General features: G+C 50.3%; 1 protein-coding gene across 1 annotated transcript; it reads right to left on the reverse strand.

The window, feature by feature from the left end:
• Positions 1–6,785: 6,785 nt before the first annotated feature.
• On the reverse strand, positions 6,786–27,369 carry LOC147109879 (uncharacterized). The gene is made up of 7 exons (XM_086002415.1): positions 27,298–27,369; positions 23,581–23,758; positions 22,466–22,532; positions 22,220–22,277; positions 21,998–22,065; positions 21,332–21,522; positions 6,786–8,777 (listed from the first exon to the last, which is right to left on the reverse strand). Exons 1-7 carry the CDS (start codon positions 27,367–27,369, stop codon positions 7,780–7,782), a joined length of 1,632 nt encoding a protein of 543 aa, XP_085858541.1. The 3' UTR covers positions 6,786–7,779.
• Positions 27,370–27,808: the final 439 nt, after the last annotated feature.

Here is a 27,808-nt window from a genome sequence, read left to right on the forward strand (position 1 = left end):
TGTCGGAGGGGCAGTACTCGGGGAGCGCCGAACTGTCGGAGGGGCAGTACTGAGGGAGCGCTGCACTGTCAGAGGGGCAGTACTGAGGGAGCGCCGCACTGTCGGAGGGGCAGTACTGAGGGTCGTCATCGTACGTGTCTTCACACTGTTCCCTTTGGGGAACTGTATGAAGTGGTGGAAGGACTTCTGGCTGCGTTAACGCTCCTTCAGTGACCGTAACCATCTTCATACCAGCCATTAGGGTGGTTAGTCCTATGGCGGGAGGGTTTTACGGGCGCCCACAACCCATACGAGGGGGGGGTGCTACCCACACCCACGGACGCAAGTATCCCGCTGGATGTCAACCCAGAATTTAGAGCCGGAGCTCCAACTCCACTTGCCGGGACTGTCTGGAGCGGGGTTCAAAACCCTACACCTTCTGGCCCAGCGACGGGGATGCGACCGCTACGCCAAAGGAACACTCCAGTACTGAGGGTGCACCGCACTGTCAGAGGGGCAGTACTGAGGGAGCGCCGCACTGTCGGAGGGGCAGTACTGAGGGAGCGCCGCACTGTCGGAGGGGCAGTACTGAGGGAGCGCCGCACTGTCAGAGGGGCAGTACTGAGGGTGCGCCGCACTGTCAGAGGGGCAGTACTGAGGGTGCGCCGCACTGTCAGAGGGGCAGTACTGAGGGAGCGCCGCACTGTCGGAGGGGCAGTACTGAGGGAGGGCTGCATGGTCGGAGGGGCAGTACTGAGGGAGCGCTGCACTGTCAGAGGGGCAGTACTGAGGGAGCGGTACAATGTCAGAGGGGCAGTACTGAGGGAGGGCTGCATGGTCGGAGGGGCAGTACTGAGGGAGCGCTGCACTGTCGGAGGGGCAGTACTGAGGGAGGGCTGCATGGTCGGAGGGGCAGTACTGAGGGAGCGCTGCACTGTCAGAGGGGCAGTACTGAGGGAGCGGTACAATGTCAGAGGGGCAGTACTGAGGGAGTGCTGCACTGTCGGAGGAGCAGTACTGAGGGAGCGCCGCACTGTCGGAGGGGCAGTACTGAGGGAGCGCCGCATTGTCGGAGGGGCAGCACTGAGAGGGCGCTGCACTGTCGGAGGGGCAGCACTGAGGGGGCGCTGCTCTCTCGGAGGGGCAGTACTGAGGGAGTGCGGCACCGTCGGAGGAGCAGTACTGAGGGAGCGCCGCACTGTCGGAGGAGCAGTACTGAGGGAGCGCCGCACTGTCGGAGGGGCAGTACTGAGGGAGCGCCGCACTGTCGGAGGGGCAGTACTGAGGGAGCGCCGCACTGTCGGAGGTGCAGTACTGCGGGAGCGCCGCACTGTCGGAGGGGCAGTACTGAGGGAGCGCCGCACTGTCGGAGGAGCAGTACTGAGGGAGCGCCGCACTGTCGGAGGGGCAGTACTGAGGGAGCGCCGCACTGTCGGAGGGGCAGTACTGAGGGAGCGCCGCACTGTCGGAGGGGCAGTACTGAGGGGGCGCCACACTGTCGGAGGGGCAGTACTGAGGGAGCGCCGCACTGCCGGAGGAGCAGTGCTGAGGGAGCGCCGCACTGTCGGAGGGGCAGTACTGAGGGAGCGCTGCACTGTCGGAGGGGCAGTACTGAGGGAGCGCCGCACTGTCGGAGGGGCAGCACTGAGAGGGCGCTGCACTGTCGGAGGGGCAGCACTGAGAGGGCGCTGCACTGTCGGAGGGGCAGCACTGAGGGGGCGCTGCTCTCTCGGAGGGGCAGTACTGAGGGAGTGCGGCACCGTTGGAGGTACCGTCATTCGAATAAGTCGTTAAACCGAGGCCTCGTCTGCCTTCTCAGGTAGACATAAAAGACCCTGCGGCCACTATTGGAAAAAGAGCAGGAGAAGTTATTCCAAGTGTCCTGGGCTAATATTTATCCCTCAACCAATAATCACTAAAAACAGATGATCTGGTCTTTTTAAAAAATGCATTCATGGGTTGTGGGCGTTGCTGGCAAGGCCAGCATTTATTGCCCATCCCTAGTTGCCCTCGAGAAGGTGGCGGTGAGGTGCCTTCTTGAACCGCTGCAGTCCGTGTGGTGAAGGCACTCTCACAGTGCTGTTTGGGAGGGAATTTTTAGGGAGCCTCTTTTCCACGTTGAATCGCCCAAGTCTCTCCACACAACTCACTCCCTCTGGCACCGGGGATCGGTCTCGTGGCTCTACTCTGTGATGCCCCTAGTAGTCGAATGTCTCCCTTATGTCTGTGTGTCCAGAGCTGGATCCAGTACATTTAAAAGAAAGACTTGCATTTATATAGCGCCTTTCACGACCACCAAACATCCCAAAATGATTTACAGCCAATGAAGTATTTTTGAAGTGTGGTCACTGTTGTAATGTAGGAAACGCAGCAGCTAATTTGTACACAGCAAGCTCCCACAAACAGCAATGTGATGATGACCAGATAATCTGTTTTCTAGTGATGTTGGTTGAGGGATAAATATTGGCCAGGACACCGGGGAGAACTCCCCTGCTCTTCTTCGAATTAGTGCCGCGGGATCTTTTACGTCCACCTGAGAGCAGACGGGGCCTCGGTTTAACGTCTCATCTGAAAGGCGGCACCTCCGACAGTGGAGTTATCCCCGGTGTCCTGGCCAATATTTATCGTTCAATCAATATCAATAAAACAGATTATCTGGTCATTGTCACATTGCAGTTTGTGGGAGCTTGCTGTGCATATATTGGCTGCCGCGTTTCCCACATTACAACAGTGACAACACTTCAAAAGTACTTCATTGGCTGAAAAGCGCTTTGGGAAATCCAGTGGTTGTTAAAGGCGCTATATAAATGCACGTTGTTGGTTTGGAGGAAAGCAGAGTAACAGCAGCCTGGGCAGACGGCAGGAAGGAACAAGATAAACGGGGTGTTCGAAGGGAGGAAGTGATTACCTTCTCAGTGTAAAACCTCACCTCATCAGCCCGGGCCAGGGTGGTTTCAATCCTCTCGTGTCGCACCAACGCTGTCACAAGGTTCCGCAACATATCGATCCGGGACCGGGGTCCCAGCCCCATCCGACGGTAAACTCGCCCATGACTGATCCAGAGGGCAGCGGTGAGATGCATCCTTCCGAGGGGCCGGGAGTCTGGGGGGGGATCAGAGACCGGAGCAAAGGTGAGAATTCAACCGTCACAATCCCAGCGTCACGTCACAGCGCGACCCAGGAATGGCCTGATCACGTCCGCCATTCATCACCGTCCCCGTCCCACACTGATCACCAGCCCACCGGACCCCGTCCCACGCTGATCACCGACCCCCCGGACCCCGTCCCACACTGATCACCGACCCCCCGGACCCCGTCCCACACTGATCACCGACCCCCCGGAACCCGTCCCACACTGATCACCCCCCCCCCGGACCCCGTCGCACACTGATAACCGACCCCCCGGACCCCGTCCCACACTGATCACCGACCCCCCGGACCCCGTCCCACACTGATCACCGTCCCCCCGGACCACGTCCCACACTGATCACCGACCCCCCGGACTCCGTCCCACACTGATCACCCCCCCCGGACCCCGTCCCACACTGATCACCCTCCCGGACCCCGTCCCACACTGATCACCGACCCCCCCGGACACCGTCCCACACTGATCACCCCCCCGGACCCCGTCCCACACTGATCACCCCCCGGACCCCGTCCCACACTGATCACCGACCCCCCGGACCCCGTCCCACACTGATCACCGACCCCCCGGACCCCGTCCCACACTGATCACCCTCCCGGACCCCGTCCCACACTGATCACCCCCCGGACCCCGTCCCACACTGATCACCGACCCCCCGGACCCCGTCCCACACTGATCACCGCCCCCCCGGACCCCGTCCCACACTGATCACCGACCCCCCGGACCCCGTCCCACACTGATCACCGACCCCCCGGACCCCGTCCCACCCTGATCACCGCCGCCCGGACCCCGTCCCACACTGATCACCGACCCCCCGGACCCCGTCCCACACTGATCACCAACCCGCGGACCCTGTCCCACACTGATCACCACCCCCCCGGACCCCGTCCCACACTGATCACCCTCCCGGACCCCGTCCCACACTGATTACCCTCCCGGACCCCGTCCCACACTGATCACCCCCTGGGCCCCGTCCCACACTGATCACCCCCTGGACCCCGTCCCACACTGATCACCCCCCCGGACCCCGTCCCACACTGATCACCCCCCGGACCCCGTCCCACACTGATCATCCCCCGGAACCCGTCCCACACTGATCACACCCCGGACCCTGTCCCACACTGATCACCGACCCCCCGGACCCCGTCCCACACTGATCACCGACCCCCGGACCCCGTCCCACACTGATCACCCCCCGGACCCCGTCCCACACTGATCACCCCCCCGGACCCCGTCCCACACTGATCACCCCCCCGGACCCCGTTCCACACTGATCACCCCCCGGACCCCGTCCCACACTGATCACCCCCCCCCGGACCCCATCCCACACTGATCACCGACCCCCCGGACCCCGTCCCACACTGATCACCGACCCCCCGGACCCCGTCCCACACTGATCACCCCAGACCCCGTCCCACACTGATCACCGACCCCCCGGACCACGTCCCACACTGATCACCGCCCCCCGGACTCCGTCCCACACTGATCACCGACCCCCCGGACCCCGTCCCACACTGATCACCCGCCGGACCCCGTCCCACACTGATCACCGACCCCCCGGACCGCGTCCCACACTGATCACCGCCCCCCGGACTCCGTCCCACACTGATCACCGACCCCCCGGACCCCGTCCCACAGTGATCACCCCCCGGACCCCGTCCCACACTGATCACCGACCCCCCGGACCCCGTCCCACACTGATCACTGACCCCCAGCTCACTTGGGCTGCTAACTCTGGTTGCAGGTATTCCTGGAGATATCATCATATGAACTCCGACCTCCAACCACCCCACCCGGTCAAACAGCCTTCCCCCCGTCCCCATCTCCCACTTGCCTGGATGAGTGCAGCTCCAACAACACACAAGAAACTCGACACCATCCAGGACAAAGCAGCCCGCTTGACTGGCACCCCATCCGCCACCTTGAACATTCGCTCTCTCCACCACCGGCGTACCGTGGCCGCAGTGTGTACCATCTACAAGATGCACTGCAGCAACTCACCAAGGCCTCTTTAACAGCACCTCCCAAACCCACCACCTCTACCACCTAGAAGAACAAGGGCAGCAGGCGCATGGGAACACCACCACCTCCAAGTTTCCCTCCAAGTCACACACCATCCCGACTTGGAAAGAGCACTTCAGCTAGTCCCCCTCCCCCGCCCTTTCCCCGGAGCCCTGCAAATTCTTTTTCCTTCGGGTTCTTATCCAATTCCCTTTTGAAAGCCACGATTGAATCTGCCTCCACCACCCTTTCAGGCAGTGAATTCCAGATCCTACCCACTCGCTGCGTAAAAAAAAAACTTTCCTCACGTCGCCTTTGGTTCTTTTGCCAATTAAAAAGTGGAAATAAATTTCCCGGATTAAAGTAGACGAAACGCTTTAATGAAATCTAAAAGTAATAATCAGGTTAAATTTAAAATATAGTATAAATTTATATTTAAGAGATTAAAATCATTTTTTTTAATCAAATAATTACAATAAAATTAAAGAGGGGTTAAAATGAGCTAATGTTTTTAGGTGCGACTAAGTGTAAGAGGTTGAAGTGAATGAGAAGTTTGAGTGGAATGTGAAAGTGCTGCTCAGGTTGAACTGGGCTGAATGTGGGTCCTGGGCCTGAGGCTGGGGGAGGGGAGAGGAGGGGGACCTGGGCCTAGTCTCCAGGGCCCAGCCCGCCCACTCATTCCCGCTCCCGGCGCCACTCCGGCCCCACTTACCCCAACTCCGGGGCCTTATCGGCGGCTAGTGGGTGCCCACTCCCAGGGCGGCTCTTTCTCCGCGGCTCAGGCGGGTTTTTTAAACCCGGTTTTCTTCCTCTTTTAAACGACAAGAAGCCGCTTTTCCCCCTCACATGGGCGCCGCCATCTTCCTTCCGGTCCCGCGTCCCCGCGCTAAACCCGCCGGCCAGCGCACCTCGCCCCACCAACAAACGTTCCGCCTGACTCCCCTCGGATCAGAGGCAATTCTGTCATTTTCAGAATAAAAAGAAAGACTTGCATTTATATAGCGCCTTTCGCGTCCACCGGACGTCTCAAAGCGCTTTACAGCCAATGAAGTACTTTTGGAAGTGTAGTCACTGTTGTAATGTGGGAAACGCAGCAGCCAATTTGTGCAAAGCATTAAATAAACTGCTCAGTGATAATTAATCAGATCACAATTTGCTTGTTTAATAATGTTTGAATAACTCTGTACACCAACATAGATTTTACTTGGACAATGTAGACACACATCAATCAGTTTGCATGTAAATATTTTAAATACAATACAGAATAATACAAATTAAAGCACATTTCGGCCTGTCGAGCCTGAGTCAAATAAATTACACGTTTCAACCAACTTTTCAATTTTCAAATTCAGCTTCTGCTTAAACTCTTGTCGACACTTTCTTAAACTTTGAAAACTACAGTAACAGCATTTTACAGAATATCTGTTCAGAAAATCTCATGGGAAACAATTTTTCTGCCGCTATATTATTAACACAGTGGGGGAGAAATTGGGTGAGTAGCGCCACCTGTTAACGCCTAAAGAGGCAGTCAGTGGCTGTAGCGCCACTGGCTGCGCCTCCCGCGATATTCAGCAGGGGCGCTAATGGTGGCGTTAGCCTGTTGCGCTGCGCCGCCACCGATGACGTCATCGGTGTGCGCAGCGCCCCAATCGTGCCCCGATCGCGATATTTGGTAGCATACGCCGCTGTAGCGCCGTTCGCTACCCGCGCCCGGTTCACGGGGCCTTGCTGCGCCGGCAGAGGCGCAAGTTAAGGTGGAGGTGCGGGGCGGCCGGTTTTTTCGGCGGTCGCCTGCCAGCACCTCCGTCTCCGGCCTCCAGATCCCCGCCCCGCGACATTGCCGGCTGTTTCCCGAGAGCCCGGCACTTCTCCACGGTGCCGGGCTCTCTTGCCGGCACTCGCGCTCGGGGTTCGCGCTGCTGCAGGCCCCTCCCCCTTAACAATGGGAGGAAGGCCTGCAGTACCGCAGCATGCCGTGCCGCAGTGTGTGGCGCTGCGGCACGTTGCGCTGCGATATTCAGTTTCAGCGCCCTAAGAGGGACGCGGAGCGCCTCGAGCCTCGCCCCGTGTCCCTCTTGGGGCACTTGAGCTGAATTTGAGGCGATCGCTGCTGCTCCGATCGCAGCGCAAAATCCAGCGCCCAGGTGAACTTTGCGCTGCTTTGGCGCCTCCAGCGAATTTTTAGCCCAGTATATTTTGTGATCGGCACCTTTACCAACGCAGATGTAACCAGACTGCATAAAGACAGCATCGATCCCAGCGATCTCTCACCATCAGAATAAAGGGGCTGTGACAGCTCGGTGGGACAAAGACTCACGGAGATTAAACACATTCTGCAGATGCTGCAGTTTATATCAGAGGGAACATTTTGAAATCCCAGTCAAAAGATACAATTTCAGAGTGAGTGGGTCAGACATTAGGCTACAGCAACAGAGCCCCAAATCTCCAACCCTCACTGGGAGTGAGGAATTGTGGAATTTACCCTTATATTCCATCTTAATCCACACACAAATATTATCATAAAGAGTGAAAGGCAAGAAGTATAAATATGAGTAATCTTTGAGATAACTAGTGGTTATTGAAGGCCATTCAAATAGAAAGAAATATTTAAACTTAGTCAAATTATAAATTGGTTACCATTATCTTCATTATGCTTAAGAACATTTTCTCAGGTGAACTTTGAAAGCTGTTGAATCCTTGAAGAAATCCCCACAATGACGGCAGGTTTCAAAGCACGTGTGAGCTTTCAACTGATAGATGTAAACAAAACTCTCTCCACATTCAGCACATTTATACGGCCTCTCTCCTGTGTGGATCCGCTGGTGTTTGTGGAGGCTCCCTGCCTGTGTGAAACTCTCTCCACATTCAGCACATTTATACGGCCTCTCTCCTGTGTGGATCCGCTGGTGTCTATGGAGGTCCCCTGAATCTGTGAAACTCTCTCCACATTCAGCACATTTATACGGCCTCTCTCCTGTGTGGATCCGCTGGTGTCTCTTGAGGGCCCCTGAATCTGTGAAACTCTTTCCACATTCAGCACATTTATACGGCCTCTCTCCTGTGTGGATCCGCTGGTGTCTATGGAGGTCCCCTGAATCTGTGAAACTCTCTCCACATTCAGCACATTTATACGGCCTCTCTCCTGTGTGGATCCGCTGGTGTTTGTGGAGGTCCCCTGAATCTGTGAAACTCTCTCCACATTCAGCACATTTATACGGCCTCTCTCCTGTGTGGATCCGCTGGTGTCTATGGAGGGTCCCTGAATCTGTGAAACTCTTTCCACATTCAGCACATTTATACGGCCTCTCTCCTGTGTGGATCCGCTGGTGTCTCTGGAGGTGCCCTGCCCGTGTGAAACTCTTTCCACATTCACTACATTTATGCGGCCTCTCTCCTGTGTGGATCCACTGGTCTAGGTGAAAATCTCCTGATTTTATACATTCACTCCTGTGGACAGTTTGTGTGAACGATCCCTGCCCATTTTTGCGTTGTGCAAGATACTTTATGCTGGCAGGAGGAGATTGTCCTGCTGAAATTTGTCCACTGGATTCTGGATGTCTTCTGATGTGTTTCTGAAGAAACTCTGCAGTGGTAAAAGCAACATTGCAATGAGGGCAAGGATGAGACTCATCTCGGTGCACTTGGTGAGCTGCTGGAGAAGGAAGAAAGCGAAATTGTCAGTGTAATGGATCATCTAGAAGTTTCTTTTGGTAGTACAATTTGTGGTTATTTCAGTGTTAACGCAGGGCTCTTTAGATGTTAATATTGTGAATTTAGAGCCTCCTTCAGTGAAAGAAGTGGTGAGGGGGGAATCATCAATAATGTGTGGAGATTAAAAGGGCAGTCCCAGTCCTGCTCACAGCCCCCAGTCCCTGACCCGTCCCCAGTATCAGCCCCAGGCACAGCCCCACCCCCAGATGCAGCCCCGCCCCCAGTCCACAGTCACAGCCCCGCCCCAGTCACAGCCGTGCCCCCAGGACCAGCCCCACCCATTGCCCCACCCCCTGGCCAAGTCCTGACCGCAGGCACAGCCCTGCCCCTAATCCCAGACCCTACCCCCAGTCCCAGAGTGAGAGAGAGGGGGAGAGAGAGGGGCAGAGAGAGACAGTGGGGCAAAGAGAGAGAGAGAGAGGGAAAGAGAGAGAGGGGGCAGTGAGAGAGGGAAATGGGCAGAAAGAGAGAGGGCCAGAGAGAGAGAGAGTGGGACAGAGAACGAGAGGGAGGGCGGGGCAGAGAGAGGGAGAGAGGGGGGGCAGAGGGAGAGAGGGGGGGCAGAAGGAGAGAGGGGGGCAGAGGGAGAGAGGGGGCAGAGGGAGAGAGGGGGGCAGAGGGAGAGAGGGGGCAAAGGGAGAGAGACAAGGGGCAGAGGGAGAGAGACAAGGGGCAGAGGGAGAGAGACAAGGGGCAGAGGGAGAGAGACAAGGGGCAGAGGGAGAGAGACAAGGGGCAGAGAGAGAGAGACAAGGGGCAGAGAGAGAGAGAGACAAGGGGCAGAGAGAGAGAGACAAGGGGCAGAGAGAGAGAGACAAGGGGCAGAGAGAGAGACAAGGGGCAGAGAGAGAGAGACAAGGGGCAGAGAGAGAGAGACAAGGGGCAGAGAGAGAGAGACAAGGGGCAGAGAGAGAGAGACAAGGGGCAGAGAGAGAAAGACAAGGGGCAGAGAGAGAAAGACAAGGGGCAGAGAGAGAAAGACAAGGGGCAGAGAGAGAGAGACAAGGGGCAGAGAGAGAGAGACAAGGGGCAGAGAGAGAGAGACAAGGGGCAGAGAGAGAGAGACAAGGGGCAGAGAGAGAGAGACAAGGGGCAGAGAGAGAGAGACAAGGGGCAGAGAGAGAGAGACAAGGGGCAGAGAGAGAGAGAGACAAGGGGCAGAGAGAGAGAGACAAGGGGCAGAGAGAGAGAGACAAGGGGCAGAGAGAGAGAGACAAGGGGCAAAGAGAGAGAGAGACAAGGGGCAGAGAGAGACAAGGGGCAGAGAGAGTGAGTGTGGGGCAGGAAGAGTGGGGTAGAGAGAGATTGGGCAGAGAGAGAGAGGGAGGTGGGAGAGAGAGAGGGAGGTGGGAGAGAGAGGGGGAGGTGGGAGAGAGAGAGGGAGGTGGGAGAGAGAGAGGGAGGTGGGAGAGAGGGAGGTGGGAGAGAGAGAGGGAGGTGGGAGAGAGAGCGGGAGGTGGGAGAGAGAGAGGGAGGTGGGAGAGAGGGAGGGGGGAGAGAGGGAGGGGGAGAGAGGGAGGGGGAGAGAGGGAGGGGGAGAGAGGGAGGGGGAGAGAGGGAGGGGGAGAGAGGGAGGGAGGGGGGAGAGAGAGGGGGAGGGGGGAGAGAGAGGGGGAGGTGGGAGAGAGGGAGGGGGGAGAGAGAGAGGGGGAGAGAGAGAGGGGGAGGTGGGAGAGAGAGAGGGAGGTGGGAGAGAGAGGGAGGTGGGAGAGAGAGGGAGGTGGGAGAGAGAGAGGGAGGTGGGAGAGAGAGAGGGAGGTGGGAGAGGGAGGGGAGGTGGGAGAGAGGGAGGGGAGGTGGGAGAGAGGGAGGGGGGTGGAGAGAGGGAGGGGGGGTAGAGAGAGAGGGGGAGAGAGAGAGGGGGAGAGAGGGAGGGGGAGAGAGAGAGGGAGGGGGAGAGAGAGGGAGGGAGGGGGGAGAGAGAGGGAGGGAGGGGGAGAGAGAGGGAGGGAGGGGGAGAGAGAGGGAGGGAGGGGGAGAGAGAGGGAGGGAGGGGGAGAGAGAGGGAGGGAGAGAGAGAGGGAGGGGGGGAGAGAGGGAGGGGGAGAGAGGGAGGTGGAGAGAGGGAGGGGGAGAGAGGGAGGGAGAGAGAGAGGGAGAGGGGGAGGTGGAGAGAGGGAGGGGGAGAGAGGGAGGGGGAGAGAGGGAGGGGGAGAGAGGGAGGGAGAGATGGGGGGGGAGAGATGGGGGGGAGAGAGGGGGAGGGGGAGAGAGAGAGGGGGGAGAGAGAGAGGGAGGGGAGAGAGAGAGGGAGGGGAGAGAGAGAGGGAGGGGGGAGAGAGAGAGGGAGGGGGAGAGAGAGAGGGAGGGGGGAGAGAGGGGGAGGGGGAGAGAGGGGGAGGGGGAGAGAGAGAGGGAGGGGGGAGAGAGAGAGGGAGGGGGGAGAGAGAAAGGGAGGGGGAGAGAGAGAGGGAGGGGGGAGAGAGAGGGACGGGGGAGAGAGAGGGACGGGGGAGAGAGAGAGAGAGAGGGAGGGGGGAGAGAGAGGGAGGGAGGGGGGAGAGAGAGGGAGGGGGGAGAGAGAGGGAGGGGAGAGAGAGAGGGAGGGGAGAGAGAGAGGGAGGGGGAGAGAGAGAGGGAGGGGGAGAGAGAGAGGGAGGGGGAGAGAGGGAGGGGGAGAGAGAGGGGGGAGTGGTGAGGAGGTCAGGAAGTTGGGCGGGGTGGGGAGGGGGTCAGGAAGTTGGGTGGGGTGGGGAGGAGGTCAGGAAGTTGGGTGGGGTGGGGAGGGGGTCAGGAAGTTGGGTGGGGTGGGGGGCAGGTCAGGAAGTTGGGTGGGGTGGGGAGGGGGTCAGGAAGTTGGGTGGGGTGGGGAGGGGGTCAGGAAGTTGGGTGGGAGGTCAGGAAGTTGGGTGGGGTGGGGGGGAGGTCAGGAAGTTGGGTGGGAGGTCAGGAAGTTGGGCGGGGTGGGGAGGAGGTCAGGGAGTTGGGTGGGGTGGGGAGGGGGTCAGGAAGTTGGGTTGGGGTGGGGAGGGGGTCAGGAAGTTGGGTGGGGTGGGGAGGGGGTCAGGAAGTTGGGTGGGGAGGGGGTCAGGAAGTTGGGTGGGGAGGGGGTCAGGAAGTTGGGTGGGGTGGGGAGGGGGTCAGGAAGCTGGGTGGGGTGGGGAGGGGTCAGGAAGTTGGGTGGGGTGGAGGGGGTCAGGAAGTTGGGTGGGGTGGGGAGGTCAGGAACTTGTTTGGGGGGTGGGAGATGGTCTTAACCCGCGAGGGTGAGCCCTGTCTGTTCCAAGTGAGCTCTGTTCTGTCTGGAGTTCACAGTCAGAATGGCTCGAATTACACTTTGCAAAGTCACTGATTACGTCGGCTGGGAGGATCTAATTACACATTCCAGAGAAACTGCTGGGTGTGTCTTGTCCTCCAAGGGGGCCAATCAGCAATCAGGACTTGTCATCCAAGGGAACCAATCAGAGCTTTAGGTGTTGCAAATAAACACATCCTTTAATGAATACTACCAAAGATTTCAAGATTCATACATTCAGTCTTTGAAATCCTCCAAGGAACAAGGTAGATATCAATACTCTTTCAATAACTTTTGTAAACCAGCGTGAAAATCAGTTTTCTTAAAAGTGGACAGAAAATTAAACAGCAAGTGTTGAATAAAAGGGAACTGGCTGGGAGTTGCCAGGGGCCCCAACAGTGCAATGAAGCTCACTGTATCTTTATAAATAACAACAACAACTTATATTGATATAGCGCCTTTAACGTAGTAAAACGTCCCAAGGCTCTTCACAGGAATATTTATAAGGCAAAAAATTTGGCACTGAGCCACAGAAGAAGAAATTAGGGCAGGTGACCAAAAGCTTGGCCAAAGACGTAGGTTTTAAGGAGCGCCTTAAAAGGAGGAAAGAGAGGTAGCGAGGCGGAGAGGTTTAGGCAGGGAATTCCAGAGCTCAGGGCCTGGGCAACAGAAGGCACAGCCACCAATGGTTGAGCAATTATAATCAGGGATGCTCAAGAGGGGTGAATTAGAGGAGCACAGATATCGCGGGGGGTTGTGGGGCTGAAGGAGATTCCAGGGATTGGGAGAGGCGAGGCCATGGAGGGATTTGAAAACAAGGATGTGAATTTTCAAATCGAGGCGTTGCTTAACCAGGAACCAATGTAGGTCAGCGAGCACAGGGGTGATGGGTGATCGGGGCATGGTGCGAGTTAGGACACGGGCAGCCGCGTTTGGATCGCTTCCAGTTTACGGAGGGTAGAATGTGGTAGGCCAGCCAGGAGTGCGTTGGAATAGTCAAGTCCAGAGGTAACAAAGGCATGGATGAGGGATTCAGCAGCGGATGAGCTGAGGCAAGGGCGGAGATGGGCGATGTTCCGGAGGTGGGAATATGCGGTCCTAGTTATGCTGCGGATATGTGCTCAGTTGAGGGTCAAATATGACACCAAGGTTGTGAACAATGTGGTTCAGCCTCAGACAGATGTTAGGGAGAGGGATGGAGTCAGTGGCGAGGGAACGGAATTTGTGGTGGGGACCGAAAACATTGGCTTTGGTCTTCCCAATATTTCATTGGAGAAAATTTCTGCTCATCCAGAACTGGATGTCGGATAAGCAGTCTGACAATTTAGAGACCGTGGAGGGGTCGAGAGAAGTGGTAGTGAGGTAGAGCTGGGTGTCATCAGCGTACATGTGGAAACATTCGGATGATGTCACCAAGGGGCAACATGCAGATGATTAATAAGAGGGGACCAAAGATCGATCCTTGGGGGACAGCAGAGGTCGTCGTCGTACGTGTCTTCACACTGTTCCCTTTGGGGAACTGTATGAAGTGGTGGAAGGATTTCTGGCCGCGTTAACGCTCCCTCCGTGACCGTAACAGCAGAGGTAAGGGTGCGGGAGTGGGAAGAGAAGCCGTTGCAGGTGATTCTCTGTCTACGATTCGAATGATAAGAATGGATAGGATAGGAGGCTAGTGAATTCAGAGGCGAGAGCATGATGGATTGAGATGGAGGTTGAAATCAGAGAATGAGAAGTCGTTCGGTGCAGAGGCTGGGGGAGGAAAGCAGTGAAGATATCGTGGGAATAACATTTTTATGATACTTGGGTGGGCGTTAGAGAAAGAGAATTTAAAATGAGAGGTGAGAGGCATGGACTAGGGTGAGATGCTCAAAGGAGGAGAAAGTGCCGGAGGAGTAGGGGGACAGACCAAGGTGTGATTTGGTGATGGGAGCCACACCACCACCATGGCAGTCTGCGCGGGGGAAGTGGTGGAAGGTATAGCCAGGCGGAGAGGCTTCATTTAACGATAAGGTGTCATCACCCCTCAACCAACTTTCCGTCAGAGCCATGATGTTGATGCAATCATCCACGACATGCTCATGGATGGCAAGGGCCTTGTTCGCAAGTGAACGGACATTCTGGAGGGAGATGTGAAGAGGGTCAGCGATGGCTGCCCCACTGCCAGCGTCCAGTGTCAGCACTGTGGGGGATGAGTTGGATGGGGAGGAGTTTGGCAACATTTGCCCCAGTGGGCACGTTGGGTGGGAAGGTCGGCGAGAGTCGGATGGGACAGTTGGGGTTGCTGCTCGTAAGGAGGCAGCAACGAGTGCCTCGATGGGCCCTTCATAGAATGCCAAGAGAGGCACAGAGGGAATCTGTAAGCTTATCTAAGAAGGAAACAAACCTGGGATGGCGGCAGAGAGTAGGAAGGTCGAAGAGTAATGAAGGATTGGGGTCGGGATTTGGGAGGGCAGTGTATCCGAAAGAGGAGAGATGAAAGGGGGCATGACGACAGGAGAGAGCGGTCAGGGAGGGACAGAGAGCAAAGGAAAAGAGGGGGAGAAAGTGGAAATGTACTGAATGGCTCAGGTCCGGAGCGGTAGCCAAAGTGCACACATGAATGGACACGGGAAAAGCTCAGGTTACAGAGACCTGTTTAAATGTAGTAATTAATGGGATACATATTTCCTGGTAGCAGGGAATGCTCAATTATTCAACTTGAACTACTCCAAGTAAGTTTTCTAATAACAATTGGCCCAGAAATTCGGGTCTCCACGGGTGAGTACGCATGGGGTACTCACCCGTAAGCTCAATGGAAGTGCCGGTTTCCTGCATGCACTGTGCAGGCGCGGGGAACCGGCACTTCCGTTCCCCTGAAAGAAGGGGTTCAGAGTTCGAACGCGTGCGCCGGAGAGGCTGCGCATGCGCATCGAACTTACGATTTTTTTTGCAGGTTTTCCCGGGAGGGTAAGTCTCCAAAAGTTAGACAAGTAAAAAGCAGTCGCAAGGCCTGCTTTTTACAAGGTAAGTGGTGAATTAATTAAAATTTAAACATTTTTTCCACAGGTTTATTATTTTTAAATACTTTAAAGAAAGGTAAGTTTATTTTTAGCCCCGTTAGAAAATAAAATTATTTTTTTCAAAAATTTAAATTTTTGTTTAAAATAGTTATTTCATGTAATTTATAGTTTATTTAAAAAATGTGATTAAAAAAAAAATTATTTGAAGATTTAGTGATGTTTTGGGGCTTGTAGTATTTATAAGTTTGACAGCCCTTCCTGTCAAACTTATGAATGAAGCATTCCCTGCTCCAATTGGCTCCCCATGGCCCACGTGATCCCAGGAGACGCACCGAACTAACTGCGCCCCTGGGATACGCAGGCACTGCGCGCCGGCAGTTGGAGGAGGCCCAGGATCGGAATCCCACAGGGGCCCACAGCTCAACGGCCGGCGCGTCAGGTAAGTGCAGGTCGGGGGCTTACACCCGCGGGAAGTGTGTGGGGGGACAATGTCTCAGTGGGGTGGGGGTGTAACACTGCCTCGGCCGGCAGATTGGTGTTAGAAAATATCACTTTGGAGGCAATACATGAACACCTCACTAGATGTGGAGGGGTGGGGGGTGGGGCAATACTTCTGTCTCCGAAAATCTGATAACCTCAATCAGCCTCGGCTCAGTATTTAACTCTCTCACCTCGGAGTCAGAGGTTGTGGGTTCATGTCCCACTCCAGAGACTTGAGAACATAATCCAGGCTGACACTGCAGTGCTGTACTGAGCGAGTGCTGCACTGTCAGAGGTGTCATCTTTCAAACCGGGCTAAACTGTGTCCTTGTCAGCCTGTTAAGTTGGACAAGAACAATCTCATTACCAGACCATTTATCTGATTGCTGTTTGTGGGATCTTGCTGTGTGTGGAACCTGTGCTGCTGAATTTGCGAACAGAACGACAGCGATCGCTCTTCTCAAAGTAACTCAATGGTGTAAAGGACTTTGGGCCATCCCAAGTACATCCAACGCTCGATGTGAGAGCAATTCTTTCTTCAGCTGGAAAGTAGGACGATGATTTTTAAGGGGGCAGTTCCTGACCTCAGGGCCTATTCTACTGTGGATAACAACCATTGTCTGAGAGACAACAGTGATACCAACTGAGGATCATTGACACACCAAAGAGTCACTGTATAGGGATCAGGAGGGGAGACACTTGCTGAATTCATCCCTTCCCAGTCCAAGAGTACTGAGGGCAACTATCCCACCTCACCTCCTGTCCAGGTAGGGAAACTGGGAACCGTTAAAGCAGATACAAAACTTAGTTACACCTCAAGCTTCCATCTGCTCTCTATCCTCTATTAGAACATAAAAGTCACAAGTCAGTCAATTATCATAGAACCATACTGCACAGCAGGAGGCCATTTGGGCCATCATGTCTGTGCCGGCTCTTTGCAGAGTTATCCGATTAGTACCACTTCCCTGCTCTTTCCCCATAGCCTGCAATGTTTTCCTTTTCAAGTATATATCCAATTCTCTTCTGAAAGTTATTATTGAAGCTGCTGCCAGCACCCTTTCAGGCAGTCCGTTGCAGATCATAACAACTTGCTGCGTAAAAAGATTTTACCTCATCTGCCCTGACTTTTTATCTTTGGCCTCTGGTTACTGACCCTCCTGCCAGTGGAAACAGTTTCTCTCTATCTACTCTTATCAAAACCCTACATCATTTTGAACACCTCTATTAAAAATGCCCTTAACCTGCTCTGCTCTAAGGAAAACAACCCCAGCTTCTTTAGTCTCTATACATAACATAAGATCATAAGAGTTCTGACGAAGGGTCATCGACCTGAAAAGTTAACTCTGTTTCTCTCTCCACAGATGCTGTCTGACCTGCTGAGCATTGCCAGCATTTTCTGTTTTTATGTTATATTATATAAGAACAATAAGAATTAGGAGCAGGAGTCGGCCATACGGCCCCTCGAGCCTTCTCCACCTTTCAATAAGATCATGACTGATCTTCGACCTCAACTCCACTTTCCCGCCCGATCTCCATATCCCTTGATTCCCCATGATTCCAAAAATCTATCTATCTCAGCATTGAATATACTCAATGACTCAGCATCCATAGCCCTTTGGGGCAGAGAATTCTAAAGATTCACAACTCCCTGAGTGAAGAAATTGCTTCTCATCTCAGTCTTAAATGGCCGACCCCTTATCCTGAGACTCTGCCCCCTAGTTCTCGACTGTCCAGCCAGGGGAAGCAGCCTCTCAGTCTACCCTACAATCGCCCTCAGAATCTTATATGTTTCAATGAGATCACCCCTCATTCTTCTAAACTCCAGTGTATAGGCTCAATCTACTCAATCTCTCCTCATAGGATAACCCGCTCATCCCAGGAATCAATCCAGTGAACCTTTGTTGCACCGCCTCTAAGGCAAGTATATCCTTCCTCAGATAAGGTGACCAAAACTGTGCCCAGTACTCCAGGTGTGGTCTCACCAAAGCCCTGCACAATTGTAGCGAGACTTCCTTAATCTTGTACGACAGCCCCCTTGCAATAAAGACCGTCTTGCCATTTGCCATCCTAATTGCTTGCTGTACCTGCTTGCTAACTCTGTGCTTCCTGTATGAGGACACCTAAATCTCTCTGAACACCAACATTTAATAGTTTCTCACCATTTAAAACATATTCTGTTTTTCTATTCTTCCTACCAAACTGAATAACCTCAGATTTCCTCACATTATACTCCATCTGCCACCTTATTGCCCACTCACTTAACCTGTCTATACCCCTTTACAGGCTCTTTGTGCCCTCCTCACAGCTCACTTTCCCACCTAGTTTTGTAACGTCAGCAAACCTGGATACATTACACTCGGTCCCTTCATCTAAGTTATTAATATAAATTGTGAATAACTGAGGCCCAAGTACTGATCCTTGCGGCACCCCACTAGTTACAGCCTGCCAACCCGAAAATGATGCGTTTATCCCTACTCTCTGTTTTCTGTCCGTCAAACAATCCTCTATCCATGCTGATAAATTACCCTCAACCGCATGAACTTGGATAGAGAACTGGTTGGCAGATAGAAAGCAAAGAGTTGGAATAAACGGGTCTTTTTCCGAGTGGCAGGCAGTGACTAGTGGGGTACCGCAGGGATCGGTCCTGGGACCCCAGCTATGCACAATATATATGAATGATCTAGACAAGGGAATGAGATGTAATATCTCCAAGTTTGCAGATGACACAAAGCTGGGTGGGCGTGTGTGCTGTGAGGAGGATGCCGAGAAACTACAGGATGATTTGGACAGGTTGGGTGATTGGGCAGAAGCATGGCAAATGCAATATAATGTGGATAAATGTGAGGTTATCCACTTTGGTGTCAAAAACAGGAAGGCAGATTATTATCTGAATGGCAATAGATTGGGAGAAGGGGGAGTGTAACGAGACCTGGGTGTCCTTGTGCACCAGTCGCTAAAGGTAAGCATGCAGGTGCAGCAGGCGGTTAAGAAGGCAAATGGTATGTTGGCCTTCATAGCGAGAGGGTTTGAGTACAGGAACAAGGATGCCTTGCTACAGTTGTACAGGGCCTTGGTGAGGCCACACCTTGAGTATTGTGTGCCGTTTTGGTCGCCTTATCTGAGGAAGGATGTTCTTGCCATGGAGGGAGTGCAGCAAAGATTCACCAGGCTGATACCTGGGATGGCAGGAATGACGTATGAGGAGAGATTGGGTCGACTGGGCTTGTACTCGCTGGAATTTAGAAGAATGAGGGGGGATCTCATTGAAGCTTATAAAATTCTGGCAGGACTGGACAGACTAGATGCAGGGAGGATGTTCCCGATGGTCGGGGAGTCCAGAACTAGGGGTCACAGTCCAAGGATAAGGGGTAGGCCTATTAGGATGAAATGAGGAGGAATTTCTTCACCCAGAGAGTGGTGAACCTGTGGAATTCTCTACCACAGAAGGCAGTAGAGGCCAATTCATTAAATATATTCAAGAAGGAGTTGGATATATTTCTTAAGGCTAAAGGGATCAAGGGGGATGGGGAGAAAGCAGGGACCGGGTACTGAACTTGGATGATCAGCCATGATCGCATTGAATGGCGGAGTAGCCTCGAGGGGCCGAAAGGCCTACTCCTGCTCCTATCTTCTATGTTTCTATGTTTAACCCTTATCTTGCATAACAACCTTTTATGTGGCACCTTATCGAATGCCTTTTGGAAATCCAAATTTACTATCTACCCTGCGAGTTACATCCTGAAAATACTCTAATAAATTTGTTAAACACAATTTCTCTTTCATAAAACCATGTTGACTCTGCCTAATGATATTACGATTTTCTAAATGCCCTGTTACCACTTACTTAATAATGGATTCCAGCATTTTCTCGACAATTGATGTCAAGCTAATTGGACGGTAGTTCTATGTTTTCTCTCTCCCTCCTTTCTTGAATAGCGTTGTTACATTTGCTGCCTTCCAATCCGCTGGGACTGTTCTAGAATCTGGGGAATTTTGGAAAATCACAACCAATGCACCCACTATCTCTGCAGTTATCTCTTGTAGAACCCGAGGATGTAGGGGTCCAGGGGATGTGTTGGCTTTTAGTCCCATTATTTTCTCAAGTACTTTTTCTCTACTGTTCTTAATCATTTCCCTTCCTTTCATTTGCCCCTTGGTGCCCCACTACTTTTGGTATGTTTTTTGTCTTCTCCTGTGAAAACAGATACAAAATATTTGTTTAAGGTCTCTGCCATTTCCTTATTCCCCATTATAATTTCTCCTGTCTCAGCTCCTAAGGGATCAATGCTTACTTTTGCTACTCTCTTCCGTTCTACATACTTGTAGATACTCTTACAATCTGTTCTTATATTTCTTGATACTTTACTCTCCTATTCTATTTTGTCCCTTTTTATCAATGTTTTAGTCATTCTTTGATGGTCTCTAAAGCTTATTACTATTCTTTGTAACATTATAAGCCTCTTTTAATCCAATACTATCCTTAACTTCTTCAGTTAGCCAAGGATGGATCAGTTTTCAACAGGAGTTTTTAATTCTCAAAGGAATGTATATTCACTGAGAATAATGGAATATGTATTTAAATGTTTGCCACTGTTTATCTACCATCATATCTTCTAATCTAATTTTCCAATCTACCATAGCCAACACACCACTCATACCTAAATAATTGGCTTTATTTAAGTTTAAGACACTAGTTCAGACATAAGTATTTCGCTCTCAAGCCCAATGTGATATTCTAACATATTATGATCACTCTTTCCCAGAGGATCCTTTACTATGAGATAACTGAAGTCTCCCATCCCTGGTATGATTCACACAGATTTGGACACAATACTCTAGCTGAGGCCTAAACAGTGATTTATAAAAGTTTACCATAATTTCCTTGCGTTGATACTCCATGCCTCTATTGATAAAGCCTAGGGTCCCAAATGATTATTAATAGCCTTAACAATATGCCCTGCCACCGTCAAACATTTGAGTATGTGAATCCCAAGGTGTCTGTTCCTGCACCCACTTTAAAATGTTATCATTTAATTTATGTTGCCTCTCCTCAGTTTTCCTTTCAAAATGCATCACTTCACACTGTTCTGCATTAAATTTCATCTGCCATGTAACTTCCCATTTCATTAGTCTATCTACATCTTCCTGAAAACTTCTACTATCCTTTTCACTGTTTACTACTATGGCCTCAGTGGTGTGAGAGGATTTTTCTCTCAGCACTGACACTATCAGCTGTGGGGAAGGCACTGTGAACTTTGATACACCTTTGGTCTCAGTGGGGTGAATTGCAATTGTTTCCTCTGTGGTGGTGTTTGGTGGGTTCCAGTCAGATAGAAGCATGTTTGCTTTCTCGCTTCCTGATGGTGGTGAGTCATGTTCGGGTAGTTCCGTGGCTGCACCCAGCCCTACAATAAACACACCCAGTAATCCATTCTTCATTTGTGAACAAGCTTTGTGTCATCTGCAAACATTGAAATTATGCCCCCAATTGTCAAAGTCCAGATCATAAATATGTATCAGAAAGAGCAGGGGTCCTAATACTGACCCCTGGGGGATACCACTGTATACTTCCCTCTAGTCTCAAACAAAAATTCAGCACCACTCTTTGCTTTCTGTCTCATGGCCAATTTTGAATCAACGCTAACATTCCCCCTTTGATCACATGGGCTTCAATTTTGCTGACAAGTCTATTACGTCGCACTTTATCAAACACCTTTGAGAGTATAACAGAAAACAAATGATACTTTGGCTACAGTTCCCTATTTTGATCAGAATCCTTACATTTTGGTTCTTGTTTTGCCACCAACATTGTGGTCCATTTGATACCGAGTTCCTTGGCATATTCATCACCATACCAGACCAGCAGCTCGCACCGAGGAGGAACAGGCTTGCAAGTCCTGTAATAAATTTTGCCGCAGTGCTGAAAGGCTACAAGGTTCTGCTCCTCCTCCTTTCTGGCACAGTTAACAAACCTGGAACATAACATACAAATATTTAAGTGGCCAAAAATAAGTTAAAATTGTAAAATGAATACAGAATGTAAAGCATATTAGTATAGCGAGTTAGAATGAAAACATGTCCCCAGCCATGGACAAATTTCAATTTCAAACACACCGTCAGGAGAGGACACTCAGTGGGGACCAATCACTTCAGTGTAGATACGAAAGATAATGGCCCCAATATTCCTAAGGAGGGAGTGTCTGACGGGGGGTGGGAGAGGTGCAGCAATCCAGAAATACGGGTTTCCTGGAGTTCATACTGAATATAATGCCTAGAGCTGATTAAAAAATTTGGCTCGTTTTCCCAGCCACAGCCACCCAGAATGAAAGGCTGACTGGCTGTTGGGTGGGATATTGTACTGGATGGATCAAATGAAATGGGACAAATGATCTTCTTCATCCATTACTATCTTGTGATCCTCACAATACGGTATCAGTCTTCCCTCACCTCATCCAATTTGATGTAGATTCATCCTTCGCATCAATGTATTCAAAATCCTTGTTGGATTTGCTGATCTGCAGAAAAGTATTTTGATAAAAAGAATGGAATAATAAAAATTTTAAAAGCAACTTTATCTTTATATTAGACTGTCATAAGGCTTAACACGTATTGCAAGATTCTATTACATCGCCTCCCACGTCTTTGAGTAAAAATTGACCTTCCTCTTACCTGTGTTCTGTGATTATATCTTTTCATCTGAGTGCCCAGTTGAACACGATGGCTGGGACTGAAATGATGTAGCATAGGAGCTCGAAAAATAGTATAATGGTGCTGAACAGTTTCAGGAAGCTTTGTAAAGTCGGGAAAGGTCCCTGAATTACTGTATTGTCAGAGTGCCCAGGATTTGGCAACTACTGTTCAATACATTCTGAAACTAGGAATGATGAGAGTTGGTTGAGGTGACACCTGACTCACCTCTGTCCATAAATACAATGACAGCAGGTTCTGGGAATCTCCTGGAACTGCTTTAATAGGATAATACCTGAATTAGAGCAGCAGCACTAAATTAATCAGAAGATGAACAAAGTACAAGGGACTGGAATGTAGGCTCATTCTTAGTTGACCTTGGCTCAGTACAAAGACATTAGATTAAAATGATAACAGCTACAAGGTCACCCAATACCAACAGGCTCTATTCCTCAAAAACAGGAGTGGGGAATCAAGCTAAGAATGCAATAGACAGAGGCCTAGAAATTGGATAAGGCCCAAAAACAGGTGCGGGCATAAGTTCATAAGTTTGAATGCTAGCTGCCGCTTGTCAGCCCAAGCCTGGATTTTGTCCAGGTCCTGCTGCAGGCTGGCATAGGATGCTTCAATATCTTAGACAAGGAGCTGCTATTCCCTGTAATCAGGGGCCATTAGTTTATAATTACTGAAAGTCCTGTTCTATTTTATTACAAGATTCCAGAATTATTATCAATAGTTTGGGGATCATATTTGTGATTGTTTTTCCTCAGTGAAAAAGAACAATCGGTGCCTGTTTGTGGGCAAACACAGGCCTGCACTCCTGTCCCACCACTCTGACATGCTGTATTGCTCCACCAATCCCCCGGCCTACCAAGGCCCCTGTGTCATCACACCAAAACACCCAATAAATTATTCCTGCCCTGAGGAAATGGATAGGTTACTTTGCACATACACAGGTAATCATCGTCACAAAGTTCCCTTTCTTCAGTATCAACTTTTCTCTCTCTATTTCTGAAACTGTATCTTCTGCTTTCAGTCTTTTTGGTTGTTTCATTTGCTGACCCCAAGATCTTTCCAGTGCAGACAACTATGGAATAAATCAAAAAGATCATTAAGAAAAATTGAACCAATTAATTTTAATATTCTTGCATGTAAGGTTTGTTTCTGGTTACACAGAAGATGCTGTAGACATTTACATAATAATGCAAGACATTGTGTTAATCTGATTTGAATGACTACGGTAGTGGTCACATTATCAACATAGAGCATCTCTTCCTCATTAAAAAAAATAATTATTCAAAATAGTAATACTTTACTGAAATCCTTTATTCCAGGACAAATACCTTTATTGGATTCGCTACAAGATTCATTTTCACAAAGCAAGGTGCTCGTTTCTCTTTTGATCTTTTTAACTGGAGCTGTCTCTTCCATCGCTGAGGCATTGTCCTCAGTGAAGCCCCTGGAAACTTCAGCTTTATCCTCTTCTGATTGGGATGCCATCTGTGATGGGGCTTTATGGTTCTGAAATGCAGAATATGACGGTAAAACTGTCTCTCACCGCTTCTGAATTAAAGAATAGCTGCCTCAAGACTGCCTGTATTACTAAAGAGATTGTGTACAAGTCAAAGTGTTTGTCTATTTTTCCTGTTCATTAGTTGTTTTCGAATATTTAATAAACAAAGCTACCCAACTACCCGTTGGATAAATGCAGTTGCTCCCCAGTGTAATACTGAGCCACACATATCAGAAAGTTCCCATGTTTGATACTGTACTCCTCTGTTAAGTTTGCTGATCTCAGCAAATGTGGTAAACTTAATAGAATCATAGAATGGTTACAGCACAGAGGTAGGCGATTCTGCCTGTCGAGCCCATGCTGGCTCTCTGCAAGAGCACTTCAGCTAGTCCCACTCCCTGCCCTTTCTCCAGAGCCCTGCACATTTATTTCCATCAGGTACTTATCCAATTCCCTATTGAAAGCCACAATGAATCTGCCTCCACCACCCTTTCAGGCAGTGAATTCCAGAGCCTAACCACTCGCTGCGTAAAACAGTTTTCCTCATGTCGCCTTTGGTTCTTTTGCCAATCACCTTAAATCTGTGTCCTCTGAGTCTCGACCCTTCCGCCAATGGGAACAGTTTCTATCTTCTGTGTTTCTATGTTTCTCTCTATCTACTCTGTTTAAACCCCTCATGAATTTGAACTCTTCTATCAAATCTCATCTCAAAAATCTCTGGAATGAGAAGAACAACCCCAGCTCCTCCAGTCTATCCACATAACTGAAGTCCTTCATCCCTGGAACCATTCTCTAAGGCTTTCGCATCCTTCCTAAAGAGCAGTGCCCAGAATTGGACTCAATACTCCAGTTGAGACCGAACCAGTGTTTTATAAAGGTTCATCATAACTTCCTTGCTTTTGTTCTCTATGCCTCTATTTATGAAGCCCAGGATCCCGTATGCTTTTTTAACCACGTTCTCAACCTGCCCTGCCACCTTCAACGATTTGTGTACATATACCCCCAGGTCTCTGTTCATGCACCCCCTTTAGAATTGTACCCTTTACATTATATTGCCTCTCCTTGTTCTTCCTTCCAAAATGTATCACTTCACACTTTTCTGCATTAAATTTCATCTGCCACGTGTCCGCCCATTCCACCAGGCTGTCTATCTTCTTGAAGTCTATCACTATCCTCCTTACTGTTCAGTATACTTCCAAGTTCTGTGTCATCTGCAAATCGTGCCCTGTACACCCAAGTCTAATTACAATTTACCTCAGCACCCTATTGCAAGGGAGGGAATAAAATTAGCCAGGATTCCCACTAAATGCTAACTAATAATCAGTTGTGGAAAGGGTCTCTGCGTGTATACAAAAAAGGGACAGATCTTCTCCAACAATGATGAGTCTAACACATGAAGAACAGCGATTTAGGAAATGCCATCAGGGCTGCACATTAAGTCAGCCTAGACTTAGGAAGCATGAATCAGTGCATTCAGGAAAATGAGAGAGGAGGTTAGATGCATAGTTTTACTACTTCAGCTTTGGTCTTCACAAACCACCCACAATCCCTAAAAGAGAGGTAGGGCTCGAAATTCGGTAGCCTCCAAAAACGGGTGGTTGGATTGCGGAGTGGAGTCACGAGCCAGGTGGTCAAGAGATAGCCCTTGTCGCCCAGTAGCCACCCACTGGTTTGTCTTGGTGTCTCAAAGACCGAGGGAGTAGCAGACTGGCACAGAATAAAAGCATTATGACTGCTGCCAGGATACTGGGCATTCACCATCATGATATGCTGAGCATGGTCACACACCAACTGCACATTTAGTGAGTGGTAACCTCTGCGGTTGTGGTATAACTCAGCATTATACAGATTAAGTTAACGGCCAAAACTGTGGCAAATGGATTTCAATGTAGGCAAGTGAGAGGTTATCTTCTTTGGACCTAAAAAGGATAGAACAGGATACTTTCTAAATGATGAAAAGCTAAAAACAATGGCGGTCCAAAGAGACTTGGGGGTCCAGGTACTAACATCATTAAAATGTCATGATCAGGTACAGAAAATAATGAAAAAGACTTATGGAATGCTGGCCTTTATATCTAGAGGACTAGAGTACAGGGGGTAGAAGTCATGCTGCAGCGATACAAAACCCTGGTTAGACCACACCTGGAGTACTGTGAGCAGTTCTGGGCACCACATCTTAGGAAGGATATATTGGCCTTGGAAGGAGGGCAGCATAGGTTTACCAGAATGATACCCAGACTTCAAGGTTAAGTGACGAGGAGAGATTACACAAATTAGGGTTGTATTCCCTAGAATTTAGAAGGTTAAGGGGTGATCTGATCAAAGTATTAAGGGGAACAGATAGGGTAGATGAAGAGAAACTATTTCCGCTGGTTGGGGATTCAATGACTGGGGGCATGGTCTAAAAATCCACTCACCACCACTTTTAAAAATTATTCTTCCTCTTTCTTTAAGCGCACACACACATTCCACAGCCAATTGCAACCAAATAACCTACAGCAGGATTTCAGTACTTGTTTTTGAACGATTTAAGGACACCCATAGTGAATGCCTCCGATTCCTCTCAGCTCAGTGCGACATTATTCACACTCACCTGAACGTCATGGTCGAGGTCAGTCTCGTAACTTCAAGGAATACAGGAACAGGAACAGTCCACTGAACATGTTGTTAAGTATGTTAGGTAAAACCCTTTAACCCCATTCATGTTTTGCCACCATCACCATTCACTTAATATCCTGACAACCCAAGAATCTATCACCTTTTAAATAACTGAATCTGCATCAATGGCCTCCTGTGGTAGTGCATTTCACATTCCCATAACATTTTGCTTTAAGAATGTTTTCCTGGATTAACTTTTCAATAGCTTAGTTTTAAATTTATGTCCCTTTCTTACAGATTTCACGATCAGCAAAATTACTTTTAGAAATCATCTATCTTGTCAATTCCCTTTTTAATTATTACACAGGATGTGGTCAATGCTAACAAAACCATCTTTAATGTCCATCCCTAGTTGCCTTGAGAAGATGGTGGTGGACCTTCTTTTGAAACACCTCGATCAGATCACTCATGTTTCGGGAGATTTGCTCAGTCTCTGATCAGACCTAAGGTAATACATGGAACAGGAAAGACAAATCCACAGCAGTACTTTCAGTTAAATTGTAACTACAAGACTATGATAAACCTGGTAAAAGAGAAGTTCAGAACGAAGGTCACAGCAGGAATTATCAGTACCTGAAATGGTCGCCTGGGGAGGGTAGTAGAGGCAAAAACCAAAAATGAATTAATTTAAGCAGTTAGATATTGTGATAAGGGAATCTTAAGTTTCTACTGGAAGGATAACTTCGATGGGTCAAATGGTCTCACTGCTCAATATTAATGTTAGTGATCCAATCTAAACACTGGGGAACTCAGCCACTCCCTACTGACAGTATTGTGATTGGTATCTTTTGGGACTGAGCAGCTGAATCTTCCCCATCTCAAGTTGTAAACAATACATTTCTCCAGCATTTTCTTTCTGGTTTCCATTTGAAATCTGCCCTCATCTCACCTCCGATTTGCTCTTCTCAGACATGGCCTTGCCCTCTTCACTATCTTCCCTGTCACTCTGAGTTTTGCCCATCCCTTCCTGAGGTTGGCCACCTTATTTACTCAACTTTTCCCTCGGATTTTTGTGCCCTTCTCGATCCCTCAGTCTTTTCAATGGTTTTGCCCCCGGGTCTACTTTTTTCTTCCTTTTTTCTGTCACCTCACGGGGCTAAAATGAAGCCCAATGTGAGTGAAAGACTTTCCTGTCAGCGGCAGTGTTTAGTTTATGTGGCACTAATATCTGAGGCGGTCTTTTCTTCTGACTTTCCCTCAGACGAACACGACCTGAGTCTCTCTCTCACTAAAAGTAACCCTGCCAGCTCCTGGTTTTTCCTCAGGATATCTTTTCTTCCTTTGCTGGTCAGAAATAATGTTTGACCGGATTATTTTTTGTTCAGCTGCAATCCCTCAGCATTTGCCCTAAAACATGTGAAGTGAGTATGTGCTTTCCCCGCCCAGTCCTCCTCCTCCTC

This window comes from Somniosus microcephalus, chromosome 12 (genome assembly GCF_052327205.1).
Source record: "Somniosus microcephalus isolate GS21.2 chromosome 12, FLI_Smic_1.0, whole genome shotgun sequence".
Classification (NCBI taxonomy): Eukaryota; Metazoa; Chordata; class Chondrichthyes; order Squaliformes; family Somniosidae; genus Somniosus; species Somniosus microcephalus.